The sequence below is a fragment of the Oxyura jamaicensis genome, chromosome 2 (assembly GCF_011077185.1).
Source record: "Oxyura jamaicensis isolate SHBP4307 breed ruddy duck chromosome 2, BPBGC_Ojam_1.0, whole genome shotgun sequence".
In the NCBI taxonomy this organism is placed as follows: Eukaryota; Metazoa; Chordata; class Aves; order Anseriformes; family Anatidae; genus Oxyura; species Oxyura jamaicensis.
Genome location: NC_048894.1, coordinates 94,702,362 through 94,720,429, shown reverse-complemented (window position 1 = coordinate 94,720,429; position 18,068 = coordinate 94,702,362). Strand labels below are relative to the sequence as shown.

The following is an 18,068-nucleotide window of genomic DNA, read 5'->3' as shown; positions in this document are numbered from 1 at the left end:
TTCTGGATTACCTTCAGTTAGTGTTCTGTAGGCTTTTAAAAACCAACTTCTGCAATAAGGCAAGAGGAGGAATACCTGCCTGATTCTAGTAAACATTTATTGCCCTCATTAAACATTTGGCTTAGCATTGTGGCAGGGAATCATAAAGATACTTTTTTTTTTCTTTTTTTTTTTTCCCACATGTTTAATCTAAGCAAATCTCTCACTGGATTTTTCTACAGTATTTTGTTTATGAATGTTACTGTTTTATCAGAATGATTGCCTGCCACTGAACTGCATTTGGCACCTATGTATGCAACTGTTCAGGAACAGCTATTCTTAAACAACTGTATGTTACAAAAGAAGTCTAAAGTTTAATGTGGTAAACCCTGTCTGGGAATGCAGAACTTCCTTTTTCTGGTTGGTCATGCATTTTGGTAGTCTAGAAGTACAGCTCTTTTTTCTGGCAAGATTGTACTAATGTTCCCTTTAGGCAACTGCCCCAAACTAGAATGATTGAAGTCACTGTGCAAGCTGTGCTATTAGCTGGGGAAAGTAAAGGGTAGCTATTACAACTGCCTTAGCAAAGCTTCTGGAGTGTAGAACAGCACAGGCTGTCTTATGGTTCAGGGAAGAGTGAATTTGGCACCAGTTCCTCGATTTACTTCTAGGCCACACATAAGTGGTAGCAAACCCGGCTCAAGTTCTAAGCTTTGCATTGTGTTTGTAGGAAGGGCATCTTCAATTTCCTTCCCTGCCTCTTCCCCTAATCTCCAACCTGGAGGGTGCAACACCTCTGTGGAAATGATAGTATGTTGGATTTGACATACGGAAGCTAGTCCAGAACTAGCACATTTTGGAAGTTGGCAGCATTCAAAACAGTTACTGATAGCACATCCTCTGTAACCTACTAAAGTACCACTTTTCATTATGTGTACTGTTTGATACATTTTTATCAGAAAGAACTGAGATTTATATGATTTACTTGTGCAGCTGTTCCTGCTGCCCCTGTTTTTTTTTTTTTAAAATAATCAACTAATGTAGCAGAGTGATGGTAGTCTTCATACCTAAGTGGACTGAATTATTTTACTTCCCCTTCCCGTTCTGACAAAGAGCAGCCTTCTGGCTGGATAGACGATGTGAAAAGCCAGGTAGAGCCAACACTTTGCATCATAGGATCTGGGAAAAAACTCTAGTATCCTGTAGGTGGAGTGAGGTGAAAGGTTGAGGTAGAAATGGGTCATTTGAAGGGGAATGGAACATGAGATAATGTAAGCTTTTAAAATGCCTCCGTTTCTTTACCATACAGAGTTCAGCATTTGAAAAAAATTGCAATAGGCAACACCTGATGTTTGTCTTAAGATACAATGAATGGTTCAGATACCTATGAGAAGTTAGTAATAAAGCTCAGTATCTGAGAGTTAAATGAGAATTATTATCCTTTCTTAATTCCAGTTCTGATGCTGTACTGGGTTCACATACCAGAAATAAGGGATAACAGCTAGCTTCAGTTTGTCATGCAAACTTCTACGAGGATTTTTCTGGATGAAGTTTATTGTACAACTTCAGCAACTCTCCCATGGTTTTGGTGTCTTTTTTTTTGTTTGTTTGTTTTTTGTTTTCTCCTGTTTGTTTCATTCCTATTCTGTGCTGTGTTCTAAAATATGTGAAGATACACGTAGTGAAGGGGAAGAAGGGTTATTGTACTGTTATTTTTTTTAATCAAATCACACTCTTGTGAAGAATGAGATTTTGTAGGTTCTCTCAAATACTCCATTCAAGTGGCATGGGAAGTTTAAAAATGAACTCAAATGAAATTTTAGTGTGGTATAGGCAGTTTACTGTAAACATAATGCCTTTCCTTATGTTTGTATATCTAGCATAATGTAAATCCTGTATTTACTGCAGTTTTTCAAACACTTTGATTCTGAAGTAATATAAAGTAATTCAAATTGAATAACAACTAGCAGAACTAGAATTAATTCTGAAGTGCACACTGTGTTGTTCCAACTGAAATACCGCATATAAGTAGCAGCACATAATACTTCCTAAAAATCCTTTCATGAAGAACCATTTTTTTTCATGTGTAGAATAAACTATTTACATATATATATATATATATATATATTTTTTTTTTTTTTCTAAAAATCTAATATTCTTGCTTGGTTTTTAGTAAGAAAGGTAAGAAAATGCCTTGGAGTACCTGGGCAGGGACACCATTTACTAATTATAAGAATTGTTTAATGGAAGAATGAAATTTAACTGATGTATGTGTACATACATCAGTAGAAGGTTGTTATTAACTTTTCTATTTACATTGATAAAGTCAGCAAGTAGTATTAGTACTTTTTGCAACTCAAAATCTTGCTGCTTCTCTGGTCAAGAATTGTATTTTAACTGCATTTCTGTTTGTTTAGGTAACCTGGCATGAAATTGCAAGGCCTCAAGTACACGGGTATGATATGCGTTGTCTGGCAATGATTGGCCGGTTTCAGTTTGTATCAGGAGCAGATGAAAAAGTGCTTCGAGTTTTTCGTGCTCCCAAGAATTTTATAGAAAATTTCAGTAACATCACTGGTATTCCAATGGAGAAGCTGTACTCCCAGGTAAGTGTTTTACAGCAATACAAAATGAAGGCAACTCTCTTCTATATAGATAAAAAACAGTGCTTTAGAAAACATCAAATTGCACGAAATTCCATAAAAATGCTTTTAATGGTTCTGAAACTTAACTCTATTTCTCCTTTCACTTCTATTGGCTTCCTGTATGTTATTTGAAATGTATTTTTATGGTGCTGTCTTATAAAACAGGTTGTCTTTGAAACAAAGCAAGGCCCAATGTCTGAAGATTGTAAAGACCATTGGTAATTTTTTTTTTTATGAAATCAGCCCAAGTAGACTACTGTATGCAATTGCTGATTTGAAAACAATAAAGCCTGGAAATGTACTTCTCCTTAATTTAAGGGTGTAGTAGACTTGTCTAGATGTAATTATTGTTGTGTGGTTATGTGTTGTTTTTTATTTCCAAGCATCTGATTAAAAAAAGCATAAAGCTTTCAGCACTGTTGTTAGTTACTATAAATAAATATTTTGCTTTATTTCTTCTTGACTGTGTAAATTTTCTTGTGAGTCCTTTAGATTTCAGTTCTTAGGTCTATAGCTGTTTGTAGATAAATATGGTTTCCTACTCTGTGGAAAGATATGTCTGCAGCATTGCCATCCTTTGTTTGCTACCCATTCACTTTAAGATCTAATTTTGGTTTTCTCTGTTTTTTTTTTGTAGAGCAGCCCTTATTCAGGGTAGCTACCCCTGTTCAGTGCCTTGCATGCTCTTTGCAATTCTGTCTCAAAAGCAAATGTTTTCTGGGTAGCTGCTTGTTGATGGATTAGCCCTTCCATTTCATTTAACAATTGAATATCTGGGAAAGAAATCTCTTCATTTCTGATAGCAAGAAGTTACATAAGTAGCTATTTATTGCTTTAATTCCGTAAGTCTTTGTAAGCATTTGTGTTAATGACGTGAAAATAACATTGTTCTTTTATAATGCTGGCAGGTATCATTATTTTACTTTTATGTAGACTTTCCTTATCAGCTCTTCCTCTGACTGCTATTTTTGATCTATGATATCACAAAGTACTTCAGATGGACTTTGTTTAAAGAGGAAGGCTTTACGAGCTCTAATGATACAGATCCGTTTAAATAGCTTAATTTAAATAATTTTATGTGAATGCTTTTTTTTCGTTAGTGCATAAGCTTTTTCTTAATTTAGCTCATGTGCATTCCCCCCTCCAAAAAGTTACTTAAAACCAGGAAAACTAACTTTATATTCAAAACAGTTGAATAGGATTTTATTCAGTTTAAATCCATGGACTTGTATTATAGCTTGGGTTGTAATGAAGAAGCACTGTTGTTTTAGAAGCCTCAGACTGCTATGTTTGTATCACACATTGTCTCATCAAATTATGAGCATATAAATAAATAGCATTGTTGTTTTTTTTTTTTGTTTTTTTTTTTTTTTAATCTGACAGTTAAATTATAAATCCAGTTATGTAAAACAGTCTTTGAACTTTCCAGACCCTTGTACAAAGGGGTTTTATAGCTGTTAGATCAAACCCTTTTCCATCTCTACACAAAGGGCCTCAATCTTATTTACCCTTTCTGATTCTGAGTTTTTCTACCACATCTTTATGGAAATATTTTCTGATTATTTGTCTTTCCTCTTGGCTTCTCTAAATGGGCACGTGTTCCAGCCACATCTGTTATGTGCTGGATTGTGTTTGAAGTTATGAGCAGAGACACTCACCCTCTGTCCACGTTTCCGTTCTGTCCAATGCTTCCTTCTTATTTCACGTCAGAGCAGACTGTGCCAAATCTTACTGCATTTAAAACTGCAGTGCTCTCAGTTGAGTGCTTATCATGTGCGTTCTAGGATAAATTAAATTGTGGTAGAAAACCTTTAAGTAGGAATGAAGATGCATGCTTGATGGCCAAACTCTTATGCTGATGCCTTAGAGAAAGATTTTTTTTTTTCCCTTTTTTACTTTTTTTGAGGAGTATCATTCTTCATTTTGTCTGGGAGCATTTCAAAGTGCCTCCCCTTTACTTCTCTACAGAAAAATCTCTGTTATTATCACAGGGATTCGTTAACCTGTGCCCTTTAAAACTCAATCCTATATGACAATCTGTGAAACCTCTCTGTTTTTTTTTTAATTCAGCAATCATCTGATCTTCCAGAAGGTGCAACTGTGCCAGCTTTGGGTTTATCCAATAAAGCTGTTTTTGAAGGTACGGTTAATGAGAAATAATCATGACGATGCTTCATGTGTAAAGTTTTTAAAATAATTACTTTAGTGTTTGTCTTTTTGTTAGGTCTATCATTGTGAGCTTGACTACAAGTTTAGAAGCTAGAAGTAAAATTGTGCAATGTGTTTGTCTGACAGCACCTAAATCTGGTGCTTAACAAAAACAGCACAAGTGAGAATCCTTCCTTGAATTGTCCCTTTATCTGCTTTTTGTTCCTCCCCTAAATGTGCCATAATAAGTCTTGTGCAACCCCCAAATGCTCATTCCCTACCTCCAGTACCGGGTCCCACACCCTAGAGGGAGTAACCCCACTGAGTCTGTACAGTGCTCCCAAGAGCACCTTGTCAACTGATCTGGATGGGTTTCATACCCAGGCACTGGGGCTGATTGCCCTCCTGAGATGGACTTGGAAGAGTCTGGAATCCCCAACCTGCTGTTCTGTTTTCTCCATGCTTCTCCCTATCCCCTAGATGAGAAGTGGCTTTGTTGTACGCGAAGTAATTCATAAAACGTAATTTGGCAAAACCTGTCTTTTTTTGCTCTTTCACCTCTTTCAATCCTTCCACTGACAGAGGGAAATAAAAGTTCCATCTTCTAGAGTATCTTCACACATACAATAACTAATTTCAACTGATTTCATGCGGCACATCCAGCAGTAGCACTATAAATAGAAAACCTGACAAATTTTCCTCTATTGTCTGTTAGTGTCTACCAAATGCTGTCATCATTGACGGCTTAGGTTAAAGTGCCTTATAACTCTGTTCCTGTTTACCCTGCAGAGGAATCTTAATGGTGAATGATGATCTCAAATTAGATAAATGCTGATGTATTTTTTTTCAAGTGGAGAAAGCAGGATGGATAGGATGATCTCTGTTCTGCTGAATTCTCTATACTTGATTTTTTAAAAATACTGTATTTAAAATGTGCTTTTGGCAAAAAGGCACTATTCCCTGCCTTTGTATCTTTTTCTTAAATAATACTTTCAAAGAGAAGGACAGAGATGAATTTTAACATAACTGAGTAATTTCAGTTACTTTTAGTACTTTTGCCTAAAGCTAAAGGCTAAGTTCTTGGCAGTTTTGCTGAAGTTTGCACACTGTATAGAGACTTCTACAAGTATTGCTTTTCATGTAAGTGTCTATATGAAACCCGGAAATTCTTCATTTGTGTCTGAGATTTTTGCTTAAAATTTTCTAGTGCAGAAGGAAAAAGTTTTAACTTTGGGAAGCACAGTTTCAGCCCCAAGTGACTGATTCTTTCAGATATATCAAAATCTCTTCAGGAATCTCTAAAAGAGACTGTGCCAATGGAGAGCTCAGTCCCATACTCAAATTGGTCCAAAGGGTGTTATTTTAATATATATTTTTTGTCTTCTCAGTCTCATGTCCATTAAAATAACTAGATTCTACAGAGGGTTTTCACTTGTGTAATATGTGCTTATATTTTCCATTGTGTCAAATGTTCTCTATAGCTAATAAAGTCCTTGTTTTGAATAGGAGATATGCCTGTTCAACCAGCTGAGGATGAAGAAGCTTTTAATACCGTTTCTAATCAGTATCCTGAGATTTATTTTCAACCTTTGATCCTTACAGGTATGAGATTAATTTAGATTTTATGAAGTAGAGAATGAGATTCATTGGATGTTAGCTTTGAAGCATTATTTAGCTGTTTTTAGATTATCTCATACCAAATTTTGAACGTGTCATACAAATGTCTTTTAGAACCTCCCCCAGAGGATCACTTGCTGCAGAATACCTTGTGGCCTGAAATTCAGAAGTTGTAAGTTTTCTTTTCTTTTTAATTTTTTTTTTTTTTTTTCGTAGAAAACTATTGTAACATTAATTTGATCTGGTCAGTTTTTACAACTCTGCCTGACTTACTACCTGATTTGACTTCATACAGTGTATACCTTGTTAAATAAATACATGCATGAAAAAGTTAAGAAATTGAAGAAAATTGCAGTTAGGGAGTTGTGTGTCTTAAAACTGTGTTTCACTGGTTTGTACACGTGAATTTTTTCATGTTTTAGCACAAAGCTATTCTTCTTTAGAATTTGTAATGATCTGACTTTTGTCCCTTTTGGGTTTTTGTCTTTTGGAGGTCTGTGTAGGGCACAGATCCCTGTTTTTCCCTCCTTGTACCAAGATAACAGTAATTGCTCTAGTCTGCTATAGGGAGCTGTTACACATTTCTGTGGTCTTATCTGTGCTCTGGAATATGATAGGCTCTTTGCACTGTGTAACCTTGGTTTATGTCTGTCTGCTCAGTGCATCTACTTAAAACCTTGCCCATACTGAAGGTCTCACAGTGTAAGGAATTTTCTGCTTCTTTCTGCTTCATGGCAGACTTTGCAGATCAAGTCTGTCTTTCTGGTATGGATGTACTGCCACAGCTAAAGGTTGAAGTATCAAATAAGTGGTTTTCCCTTAAAGGCTGACAGAGTTGTAAGGTGCAATAGGTGGAAGCAGCAGCTGAGACAGGTGTTGTGGCTAGTGGTGGAGCAAAGTGGTAAATGTTGAGTGAGATGTTTACAGACCTAGTTTGGGTATTGAATGCTGGCAGGGTAGGTTATGGATTGCAAAGATAATAGGTCATGCCAATAATTGTTTTGAGGTGTCATGGTTTTACAATTATTCTACTGTGTTTTGTTTCTTCTGTTCTGAGATTCACCTTAAGTAGTGATTTCATAACAATTTGCAATGGAAGATTTGTAACCTGTTTGTTCATTCAGGGTCTCAGTAACATGAATTGCAGTCTACAAAGTTCTCATACTTGCAGGCTTCAACCAGAAGAGTTGGTTTTAGCTATGTGTTGCTGCCTCTAACCTTTACCGGCTTAATCAATTTTTTTTTCTTGTCTGGCTGTTGCTCATATCAGTTCTTTGAACTTCTCAGCATGGTTGCAAGTGGCAGTGCTAGGGAGGTGAGAGGAACTGGAGAAGATATTGCAAAAAGGTTTTTCAACTGCAGCTTTTGCAAGACTGCTTTAAGTGAGCTTAGTTAACAATGCTGCTCTGGAAGCAGAGACATGAATAAGAAACTGAATATTTATATGTATTGGGCGGCATTCTTATTTCTGATCTTGATTCTACAGCACAGAAACATAAAATCATTTCAAGCTCTTACAGGTTTACTTATGTGAATCTCCTGAAACAGTGGTCTCAGGCAGAAATGAAAATGTTGACCCTTTGCTGATAACTACATTTACGTTTGTGCATTACCAGTTTTATGACTTTCTCTGGAAGGGAAATTAAAAAAAAAAATGGGGAGGGGGGGGAGAGACGGGATGACAGTATGTAAGTTGCTTTCATTTGATCGAGTAGGAGATTTTGTAGGAGGTCAACTTTACCTTCAACTGGGCATGTAATCTTCTTTGAATGCTTTTAAAATCTTCTACTGCCAGGGAAGCTGGCCAGAATTAGACTGTATCTGTACATTTTGTAATTAGCAATTGTTCTATTAAATGCTTCTCCTGTGCATGCTGTGGCCACTTACATAAGTAGTGAAAAAGGCAAATTTTTCTTCATTTGCCTTTGACAGTTCTGAACATCTAATATGGTGTTAATCCTTGATACTCTGTTAGAGGAATACTGGCTATCAACTCTTCTATTCTCCATTCAGTAAAATATCTCATATTTTATGATTGTCTTCAGGTGACTTATCTGAGCAGTTTTTCCTCTGTTTTTAGAGAAATTGCTAATGATAGCAATTCCTTTGTTCAAAGGAAACGAGATGTAGAGTGGCTTTATACTTTCAATTTTTTTTCCTCAGGATAATCTTGAAAGAAGTAACACGAAACCACATAATGCAGATTTCAAGTTGCCATAGCAGCAGAAAAACAGCATGAGGAACTGACTTGCTAAAAATAGCTTGTTTGTTATTGACATTTGTGTATTCCCAGCTATAACTCAACACCAGATTCTGAAGGATTAGTGTTTGGTGTTGATAACTGGTTGAGTGGGTTTTAGTATGAAGAACTTGATGAATTTTTTTGCATAATCTGATAACTTTAAAATAAAAATATGATAAATCCTGTGAGAGTATGCTAATCTTTATCCGCTTGGAAAATTACCATGGAGTGTTTATATGCAGTATGTACATCTCGTATAATACACTTGGAAGTCTTGAGAGATCCTTTTCAACACTAGAAAATTACTGTAATCACTTGTCTGGAAACTTTGAATGTCCAGTCAACTTACCTGTGCATAAAAAACATTATGAATTACACATTGCTAGGGCAAAATCGCTTGTGGCTGGAAATGTCACTTCATTTTTCATTCATGCAGTTGCTTCTCTCTCCATTCTGAAGCTTTTTTGTGCTGCGTTACGTAAGGGAGAGATCAGATTGAATGCGTGGGGGCGGAAGAAGGGGTTGTACCAGGGCTTCTGTACTTGCAATCTTCGTCTTTAATGAAGTCACACTTTGGTGATCTCTGAAACGAGTCCCTGCTTTTAGAGATGCATGTTATAGTTCAGTTTGTTATTTATGTATTTACTTGGGGGTGGGGGTTGTATCGCCTTCAGCCTTCTAGGGATTGCGTGAAACTAAATGGCGCAAACTGTCACTTGTTCACAGCGTTGCTTTAAGCTTTGGGGATTGGTCTGGGGGAGTGAAGATGTAGCTGATGATGTCCAACCATTGTAGCAGTGGGAGGCTCCTTCCTCTCCTCTCTTCCTTTTCATCTCTTCCCCCGGTTTACAGGGTTCTGCCCTCAAGGCTTAGGAGACAACTCTGTTCTGATTTAGCTCTACAGAGGTGGACAGTTCTCAGAATGACTTCCTTGGTCAGCAGCGTTGCAAAGACATCGTTACATGGGATTGATGTTCATGGGATTTTACTTGCAGCCAAAACAGCCATCTGTTTAAATGACAAATTACTGTCTGTATCTGTTGAACAGAGTCCAGAAGAGTAGCTGCTGGATACATCCTACAGACAGACTCCCACACTTCTGTCTGAAGTTTGGGCATGCACTGCCTTTTTATGAAGAGTAACCATGTCCAGGCTGTCTGGGGGGAGAGGGACGGGTGGCTGTGCTTAATTGGAATGTTAATTTGCAAATCTGATTGTGTCTTATAATGATGAAGTTACGTGCTTCTTCCTCTCACCCTGCCACCAGTAGGAGTTTTAACATAATGCTTACCTTTAAGGCAGATTTCTGGAGGCTACTGTGTATTGAAAACCATTGAAAGTCTGGTTCCTTGAACAGAAAAAAAATTTATTCCATGAAAAGTATACTTTCAATGAAAGTCAGTGAAGGAAAAATAAGCCGTGGAATAACTTGTGAAACAAGTCCACAGTTGCTTTGCTTTTATCTCATGTAATGTAGTACTGCAGAGCATTTAACAATAACATTTTGAGCTTCTGCACACCACTTTGCTCTTGTTAAATAGAGGCATTAAAATCTAATCTTTCTCCTTAAAAGAAAATAAGACCTAAGATAACATCTTTTTGCAAAGTCACACGAGCAGGACTACCATAGGTCAGACCAAAAGCCTATATAGTGTTATCTCCAGTAAAGACAGTGGCAGTAAGAGATGCTGTTTGCAGGGGTGTAAGAACGCTTCTTACACTGTCTTCTGAAGAAGGAGAGGACAACTGCACGTAAGCAGCCACCCAAACAAAAGTTGTTCTCTGGAGTGTTCTCCCAGCCTAGCTGTTTTCAGTCCAGGAGCTTCTCAAGCTGAATATGCATTTTTGTTTTGTTTCAACAACACTCGCTTGTTTTCTCTTCCATAATCTTTTGTAGGCTTGCTTGAACCAATGTAAAATTGCAACTCTCTTGATACCTTGCCTCACAGAGGTCAGCAAGTGTGAAGAATCCTCCTAGCTATTTTTGGTAGTAGAAAAAAAAAACAACAAAAACTTGTTTTCCCATCCAACCCTTGTGTTTTTTGCAGATGAGCTTTGTTACCCCTGTCATATTCTCCAGGCAGAGGAAGTCTAGCCTACTTGATTGCTGCCTGTGCAGAAGTAACAATCAATCTCTGAGCATAAGGCCATGAGGAGAAATAACCAGGTTCTGGTGCCTCTGTACTTGATGACACTGAAAACAGTGTCCTTAAGTCATCTTTGTTCAAGAATGGTGCTGGAAAAGCTAGAAAAGAGGGAGGAGACTCCATGTGAGGCTGACCACGTACAAATGTCATTTACATTTGTAGGAACTGGTTTTCTGTACGTTTTCTGTAGGAACTGGTTCTTTACGTTTTCTGTAGGAACTGGTATTTAGCTAATTTTTTTTTACTGTTTCTAGATACTTCCAATTTTATTCTGCTTTTAGCCTGTTTTGTGACTAATTGCAATTTATGTTAGCCTGTGTTGTTTTTCTGTTTATTAGTTAAACCCCAACCCAAATATGTGATGTTCCAAGAGAATTTGTGTAAAGATCTTTCTTTTTTTACAGTTCTCTTCCTTCTTCTGATATGATTTTTGTCCTCTAATTGAGAAATTGTTCAGTATTTCACAGAGCACGCATCCTTTAGCTGAGTGTCTGTGGTGTATAGATTTTGTAATCTTCAAATATGTGGCTTCTGATTTTTATCAGAAGTGTTAAAATTGCTTTACAAGAAAATAAGAATACATTAAATGCTGTCTTAGTCTGCTTTGTTAATCGTTGCAGTAGTGTCTGCATTGCTGGCGCTTTAGGACTGTGGAATGGGCTGGAGAGATTGTTCCTAAGCATGAAAGAATTTATGTAGATGTTTTAAATTGAATGCAGAGCATTATTAGGAATTATTTCGGATGCAGTACAGAAAGTGGTGTGATGCTTCTGGTTTATACCTTTCTCTTTTGCAAAGGGATTGAAATTAACCTAAAAACCTTGGTGCATATTACAAATGTGACTGTGATGTGTTAAATATCTTTTCACATTTATTTCAGATATGGACATGGATATGAAATTTTTTGTGTTGCTTGCAATAATTCAAACACTATAGTCGCATCGGCATGTAAGGTAAGAAAAGATTCTAGCACCATCTAGTGAAAAGTGCTGCCATATTTCTTGGGCTGACAGAGCAGGTGTCAGAATTCAGCCTGAGCTGAATCTGCTCTGAATGTGAAAGATTTTGTGTAAATAACAGTTTACTTGTAAAGGCGAGAGTGAATACAGAAATTGTATTATTCATAAATGATATGTAGTTCATTTGAAGATATTAGTAAGATGAATTTTAACAAATGTAGATACAAAACATTTTTAATGATACATTGTCAACTCTGATAGAAGGTAGTGAAACAAAATTTGCAGAAGAAACACTCCAACTCCATTGTAAGCCTTAAAGTAAGCCCCTTAATATTTTAGTATGTTGAGACGTGTGATTTTTTATATTTGCTTTCTTTAATTCTCACTGATATTTTTTCAAAGGCTTCCAAAAAAGAACATGCAGCAATTATTTTGTGGAGCACTACTTCTTGGAAGAAAGTACAGAGTTTGTCATTTCACAATCTGACTGTAACTCAGCTGGCGTTTTCTCCTAATGACCAATTTTTATTAGCAGTTTCTAGAGACAGGAATTGGTCACTCTGGAGGAAACAGGACTCACCAGAGTCAGGTAAGATATGTGAAATGGATATATTAATTTGAAGACTCTGACATTTGTTCACCATTTTTGGCTAAAAATATTTGAAAGAAACTTGGTAAAAAAAAAAAAAAAAAAAGGACATTTTCCTTACAACTTTTAAGAATTAATAGTGGTATAAGTTCCTGTGGTTTTTGGAACTGCAATTAATGGTGTATAGAAACGCTAGAAAATGTAGAAAAGGATATAATCAGGCAGTAAATGATGTTTAATTGATGGACATAATGAAGTCTGCTGTTTGTCCTCCTGCCTTCTGCTTGTGATTGTACACCTCTGATTTACTGAAATCACGTATACATTCCAGAGCGTGATGTCTGAATTTCGAACTGATATTCTACCATGCAAAACCTTTGCCTTGGTGTTCTGTGCAGGCTAGGCTGGAAGATTCATAATTATACTGGTGTCCTGCATAGCACTGCCTTATCCCTTTTTGCAGAGCATGACACTTTGAGACCCTTGACAGGATTAATTTCTGTCTTTGGTGTGGGTTTCTGGTAATCCTACACAATTGATTAATTTGACTAGGGCTGGCTCTGTCTGTAAAACAGAGCAGACAGTAAAGATTCCATTTACTTCGTCATTAAGATTTTTAGCCTTGTAAAATCATGAGGAGGTTGCTATTGAACACTTCAGTGGATTCCTTGAACAGATGCTTGTGCTTAAAAAATTATCATTGCCCTGTTGACTTGGTAGCGCATAAACACTACTGGGCTCTTATAAGGTTACTGAGCTCTGTAGAGTTTTTCTAGAGACTTGGCAATGAGTTTTGGCCCCATCAGACTGTGTCTCGTTGTGTTCTGGCTTGAGATTTCTGTTCTATTCAGGCTTCTATTCTAAAGCCTGGCATATTGTTCACAGTAGTTGAACAATGTTTTGGGTTAAGGAGTACAAATTGATATCAGAAGTAAGTAGAGGAAACCCTCTTTTCATCTGTTCATTGATAACTTTTCTATCTACAAAGAACATTGTTATAAGTATAAAGCAAAGCTGCTTCTATTGTCATCCCAACAAGTGGTTATTCAACATCTGTGTTCCAAAATGACAGTCCTTTCTATTTAGGAAAAGCTTTCCTATTTAGTGATCTGCTAATCAGATTTATTGCCTGATTGTACCTATAGTGAAATGGCAGCCTCTTTGGGAGCAGATTAGGATTGGATCATTATGATTTAAGTTCTCAGGGCTTTACCAGTAAATAGTAACTGTAATGAGATTGGGGTGTATGTGTGCACATGGTAAAAGTTACTCTATACTAAGGCTTTTGAAGTCAGTGTTCTTACTAAAATCGTCCAAAGAACATCAATGTCTTATGCTTGGAATTCATTTCTTTTGAAGCAGGTAAGTGTGTAAAAGATACTGTTCCCACCGTTTTCGCACAATCAGGGCTGACTGGTGTGGTCTTAAACGGGTAATAATTATAGTTGCATGATAAGTGTACTCCAAATTGCTTTAAAGATGAGTGGAATAATGTCCAACTATTCCTGCAGTTCTCACTATAGTAAGTGAGGGTAACAGTTACTTTTAATAAACAAAGTAGTTGAAGCAAGGGTTTTTTCCTCTCTCTGTTTTATTCCAGGCCCAGTTTTCAGTTGCTGTGCGTACACAGACAAAAATACAGCTGTTCACAGTCGAATCATTTGGTCCTGTGATTGGACACCAGATAGCAAGTATTTTGTTACTGGCAGTCGAGACAAAAAGGTAATTAATATAAAAGGAATTTTAAAAATGCAGAATTATTTAAAATATATGTTAGGTTAGGAAATGCTATGTTCTCATGGGCTTGTAATTTATAAACACAAAAAGCTTGTAGTGTGTATTGCCACAGAGATCATGGAGATTTTCATATGCTAAATAAAGTGCTTGAATATGTATGTACAAGACAACGGTCTGTCAGTTGGACTTTCTCCCGTCTTAACTTCACACAGTAAGATAAGCATGTCACATAACTCTTATGGGATTCTACCTAAGTTTTTCTTTATTTTTTTATTGTAGTGGAATCTGTGTTTGTTATTAGTGTATTTAATACAATGCAACAGACTTTCTAAAAGCTGGATTTTCGTAGACAGAGATTTTTGACTGTTTTAGTGGTCATCTCCTTTGTTCAGTGCTCCGAGAGCATTTTAACTACGTAATTCCTTAATCCCTTTGTGAATGCATTTACAAAAAGAATAAAGAGGAACTTCCTAGATGATTCTTTTTCTAACAGGTCATTATCTGGGGCCAGTGCGATTTATCTCTGACTGCTGAAGGGAGTATGCTGGATTCAATCAAGCCGTGTTCAACAGTATTGGATACCAGGGATTCTGTTACTGCAGTTAGTATCAGCCGCGTGCTCACTCCTGATGGAAGGTATTGCTGTTTTCTATAATGCCATTTTACATTTAACTTGAAATTAGTATTCAAGTTTTTCTCCCTTTAGTCAATTTTCAGTGACTAAACAGCTCCTAAAATTTAACTGTCAAATATTTTGACCGTTTTTTGGCAGAATTAACTTTCCTTTCTTCTTTCCTAGCCTTGCTCAGGTACATGGTAATTTCTCCAAACAGTGTAACAAGAAAGGGAGGGGAGTGCAAGGGGGAAGTGCTAATGCATCTGAAATACATTCACTCTTACAATATTGACTGGTCTGATGCTGTAATAACCTCATTATGTGCGTTGCATTTATTTTTTTTTATTCTAACCAAATACATTTTGCAGGTTTCTGCTTTGTTCATTTTTATGAAGAAGCTCTGATTTAAACTTTTTTTTCATGAAAAACTCTGTACTGACTTGTAGGGCAAGGTGCAACACACCGTCTTTGAGTGCTAGGTCTTTCTAGCTTGCATTAGAGCTAGCCTTGCTGAACTGCCTACTGTAATCCCTTAGAAATAATGTATTTGTTCTCTTGATAGGTATATTGTTGCAGTAGGCTTAGAGAATGGGAAGATTATCTTGTACACATGGAAGCAGAGTGGGCAAGAACCAGCACTAGCTGATTGGACTAAGTGCATTGAGATAGATAACAGGTATGTCTTTTGAAGTAACTTAGCAGCAAGGAAGTATTCCTATTGATACTGATAGCACTGGAATTCTGTTCTTATATCATAAAATGATATGAAACTGCTTTATTTTTATATCAGAATTTGTTAGCCTTCTAGGAAAAAGCTGATCTCTGAAAGCCTACAGATGTTTTTATCAAAACCCAGAAGAAAAACAAACAAACAAAAAACATAAAACAAAAAACATGAAACACAGAAGGAGGGAAGTTAAACTCCAAAATACTTCATGCTATGTACCTGGTCTGAGAAATATTATTACCGTTTTGTTGGCTTAAAGCTGCGTTTAAAAAAAAAACACGTTGTTAACCGTAAAATCAGATGATAGAAAACACTGAAGGGGGAAAGATTCACTGTCTACGTACATCAGTAAAGCATTTTGGAGTGGATGATAGAAAGTTTTCTTGAGTAGTTTCTAGCAGAAACCAAGGGAATGTTAAGCTATATGTGGTGCTGCTATGGTGACAGCTAGAGAAAATCTCAGCGGAGAGACTTTGAATATTTCATTTGGAGCATTTTCCTAGATTCTTTTTAGCATCTGGCATTGATGGTACCAGAAATGAAAGTTGATGGTTACTTTGGCCTGTGTGTACTTGAAGTGAATTCAAAAGAAACACCAAATGACAGGAAGTTGCAGACAAAAAGCCAGAAATCTTCATATCTCAATAAATGAGATACTAGACCTGCAGCTTAATGTGGTAAAACTTGAAATCAATAGCTGTTTAAATTATTGATGAGTGAGAGGATAAAATGTCACTGGTGTTCAAGGCCCTACTTATTTTAAGAACTTAATACCCGCTGGTTGTCACAAGTCAGTTTTTTCTCAGTCGGTAGTGTTAAGAGTACTAATTATATAAATGTTGATGTTTACAGTCACATACCCAACTGTGCTTGACATTTTGCATTTATGTATGGATTTCTTTTTGTTGCAGCCAAAGTCATGCTCTTGCTGTGAAACGTTTGTGTTGGAGACATCATGAGGGCAGAGCTGGACATAATGATCAGAAAAACAGCGAATGGTTGCAGCTTGCAAGTTGTGGAGCTGATCACTGTGTTAAAATATTCAACGTCAACAGATTTGCTCTTTAGAAAAAACAGCAGGCCTGTCTGTGCAAAATGGGTTCACAACATTTTATTTCAACTTCGTTTAACCATATTGATTTTTGAATTCTGTTTTCTGCCATGTAAAATGAAACATCTGCAATATAACTTATTAAAGCATTTTTCATGGTTGTTTAAAATGCCAAATATTTTTCTAATTTTGTAGTTCCAGGAATGTGAATTATTTTATATAATTTGATTGGTGAATATCCTGGAACTCAGAGAGGGAAGGTGGGCTAGAGCACAGAAGAACAATAATGAGATGGTTGTGTTCACTGTGACTCTGAGGTTGATGGGAAGCTGCTAGTACTTGGGTTCTTCTGTGCTTGGGGTTATAAGTAGAGTACTGAATTGTTCTGAACACCATATTCCTATTAAACGCAACTGTTGGTTAGCCTGCCAGTGCTGACACTGTGTTTAAGCATCTGTAGTTAAACAGAAGTAAGAGCTAGGCAGCTTTCTTCGATGGCCTTCTTTTCACTATTTATTACAGTGCTGGTCCAACTCTTAGACCAGCCTACTCCTGCTTTAGAAGGAGTAGATTGTCTTTATGCTTGGAGTGGTCTGCTTGTTTGTTTTTCCTATCCAGTGGGGCTTAAAGCCTAACTCACAGGCAACTTAGATCTTCCATCTCCTCTGTGTAATGTTGAACCTTTCCCATGCAGACTGCTATCGAAGAGCCACCTCTTTCTTTGCTTCCTCTACAGTTTGGGCTGGAAAAGCTTACAAATATTAGTTGGCATGAGCTGAAAGGTGGCAACTGTTCCTTGTATTTTTTTCTACTAACGCTTCCTGGCTCGTCTACTGACTCTTCGTGGCTTTTGAAAGTTCTGTTGAGAGGCAGAGCAGGTTAACTTAACAGTCTAATTGTACTGTAAATAGCATAGAATGATGATAGATGGTGAGTACTTCAAAAAGGATGCCTTGTCCTCAACATGTCTGTCTCTGATTCCAAAGTCTAATTAGAAATTAGTTAAACTTTGGGATTGAAATGATACTTGTTCTAGAACCAATTGCTACCCAAACTGGTAGTGCAGAAATAAATTGGAATTGTGTTTTACTGTGTTGTATCCTTAGCTAAAGAATACAGTGTGGGCCAAACTCTTTTCAGAATAATTATAATTTATGTTTTAAGGGGTTTTATATTTTAGCTTTTTATTTTCAATTCTGTTTTTCAGTATTTAAAAAAAGCAATTCTTTAAAATGTCTTAGGTGCATTAAAGCCCTACACCTTAATAAAGATGCTTTGCTATATTCATTTTATTTGTGGTATCCAGTACTTCCTTGACACGTGTACTTTAAACATTTGAATAATGTATCTTGTCAAAGAATTCTTAAACATAGACTTTATCCTGACAAAAGCAAGATATAACTTACTATTCATGAGGCTTCATAATGTTGCCAAAAATGGAACTTTGTCACAATTGTAGTTCAGTATCTTACAGTTGATACTTGAATTTGATGATAATACTAGATAATAATTTTCAATACTAGTTATGTCTTGCCATGAGGCTTCTCATGCCCACAGGGAAAAGTGAAACATAATATTACTGTCCCTCACTTGTATTTTGTGCTGTCATTA

General features: G+C 36.6%; 1 protein-coding gene across 1 annotated transcript in view; it reads left to right on the top strand.

Moving 5' to 3' along the window:
- ELP2 (elongator acetyltransferase complex subunit 2) overlaps positions 1-17,749 on the top strand; it is a 38,044-nt gene extending 20,295 nt beyond the window's left edge. Inside the window, exons 13-22 of the mRNA XM_035318435.1 lie at positions 2,397-2,585; positions 4,695-4,764; positions 6,279-6,374; positions 6,504-6,561; positions 11,659-11,731; positions 12,140-12,326; positions 13,927-14,048; positions 14,557-14,699; positions 15,242-15,355; positions 16,318-17,749. Of these exons, the coding sequence (XP_035174326.1) occupies positions 2,397-2,585; positions 4,695-4,764; positions 6,279-6,374; positions 6,504-6,561; positions 11,659-11,731; positions 12,140-12,326; positions 13,927-14,048; positions 14,557-14,699; positions 15,242-15,355; positions 16,318-16,474 (1,209 nt within the window). The 3' untranslated portion in view covers positions 16,475-17,749. The remainder of the gene's footprint in view (positions 1-2,396; positions 2,586-4,694; positions 4,765-6,278; positions 6,375-6,503; positions 6,562-11,658; positions 11,732-12,139; positions 12,327-13,926; positions 14,049-14,556; positions 14,700-15,241; positions 15,356-16,317) is intronic.
- Positions 17,750-18,068: the final 319 nt, after the last annotated feature.